Source organism: Microtus ochrogaster, unplaced genomic scaffold, assembly GCF_000317375.1.
Source record: "Microtus ochrogaster isolate Prairie Vole_2 unplaced genomic scaffold, MicOch1.0 UNK4967, whole genome shotgun sequence".
NCBI lineage: Eukaryota > Metazoa > Chordata > Mammalia > Rodentia > Cricetidae > Microtus > Microtus ochrogaster.
The window spans coordinates 1-1206 of record NW_004954060.1 but is presented as its reverse complement, the minus strand read 5'-3'; the positions used below and the strand labels follow the sequence as shown (position 1 = coordinate 1206).

The window sequence follows — 1206 nt, the reverse complement described above, 5'->3', positions numbered from 1 at the left end:
CTCGAACTCACAGGGATCCGCCTGCCTCTGCCTCCCGAGTGCTGGGATTAAAGGCGTGCGCCACCACCGCCCGGCCTTGAATTTGATTTTTTAAATAATTATTTTTATATCCTTTGAAATACCTGGGTAAAAAATTTTCACACCTCTGTGCACATGAACGTGAGCCAGGAGATGTTAAATGAAGTTGGCGTTGTTTCTAAGAGTACCAGGAAGTGAACTCCTGTCCCAAAGACCAGCAAATGTTCTTAAAACAAGGAGAAATCATCTCCAGAAAGCTAATATTTTGCACTCAAAATTTTATCCAAGTTGCGTAAAATTGGGCAGCTTAGTGGGACACTTGCAATTTTTTAATTTTTTTTTTTATTTTTGGTTTTTTGAGACAGGGTTTCTTCTGTGGCTTTGGAGCCTGTCCAGGAAGCAGCTCTGTAGTCCAGGTTGGTCTCGAACTCAGAGATCCGCCTGCCTCAGCCTCCACATTGCTGGGATTAAAGGAGTGCGCCACCATTGCCCTGCCTACACTTACATTTTTAATTGTTGTGACGCAGAGTTCGTGTGGTTGAACATTCACTTTCAATAAGGATTAGAGGGTAATGATTGTTTACAATTGGTCATTTCAATTCAAATGGAAAAGAAAAAAGGAAAAGGCCCCTACAAGGAGCTATGCAAATTAAGGACTGAACCTCTCGCCATAAATATGGACAATGTTACAACTCTTTAAAAGGATCGAGTGGGTGGCCCTGATAAGGGCCTTTAGAAAGCTGAGCATGAAATAAGAGCTTAACCACCGAAGCCATAGAGGGTGCGGCCCTGGCGCTTGAGCGCGTAGACCACGTCCATGGCCGTGACGGTCTTACGCTTGGCGTGCTCCGTGTAGGTGACCGCGTCGCGGATCACGTTCTCCAGGAACACCTTCAGCACCCCGCGGGTCTCCTCGTAGATGAGGCCGGAGATGCGCTTGACTCCTCCGCGCCGGGCCAGGCGGCGGATGGCGGGCTTGGTGATGCCCTGGATGTTGTCGCGCAGGACCTTGCGGTGGCGCTTGGCGCCGCCTTTGCCCAGGCCTTTCCCGCCCTTGCCGCGACCAGACATGCTTGGATACTCGAGAGCTGAGAGCTTGAAACACTGGGACGGCAGCCGAGCACCGGCTTTTATAGAGCAGGCGGCGGACCGAACTGAGAACCTGAGGGAGGAGGCGGGAAGTTGCGC

General features: G+C 50.3%; 1 protein-coding gene across 1 annotated transcript; it reads right to left on the bottom strand.

Moving 5' to 3' along the window:
- Positions 1-777: 777 nt before the first annotated feature.
- Positions 778-1096, bottom strand: LOC101991835 (histone H4). Its single transcript, XM_005372414.3, has one exon. The coding sequence runs from the start codon at positions 1087-1089 to the stop codon at positions 778-780; it is 312 nt and encodes a 103-aa protein (XP_005372471.1). The 5' UTR covers positions 1090-1096.
- Between the last annotated feature and the right edge of the window lie 110 nt (positions 1097-1206).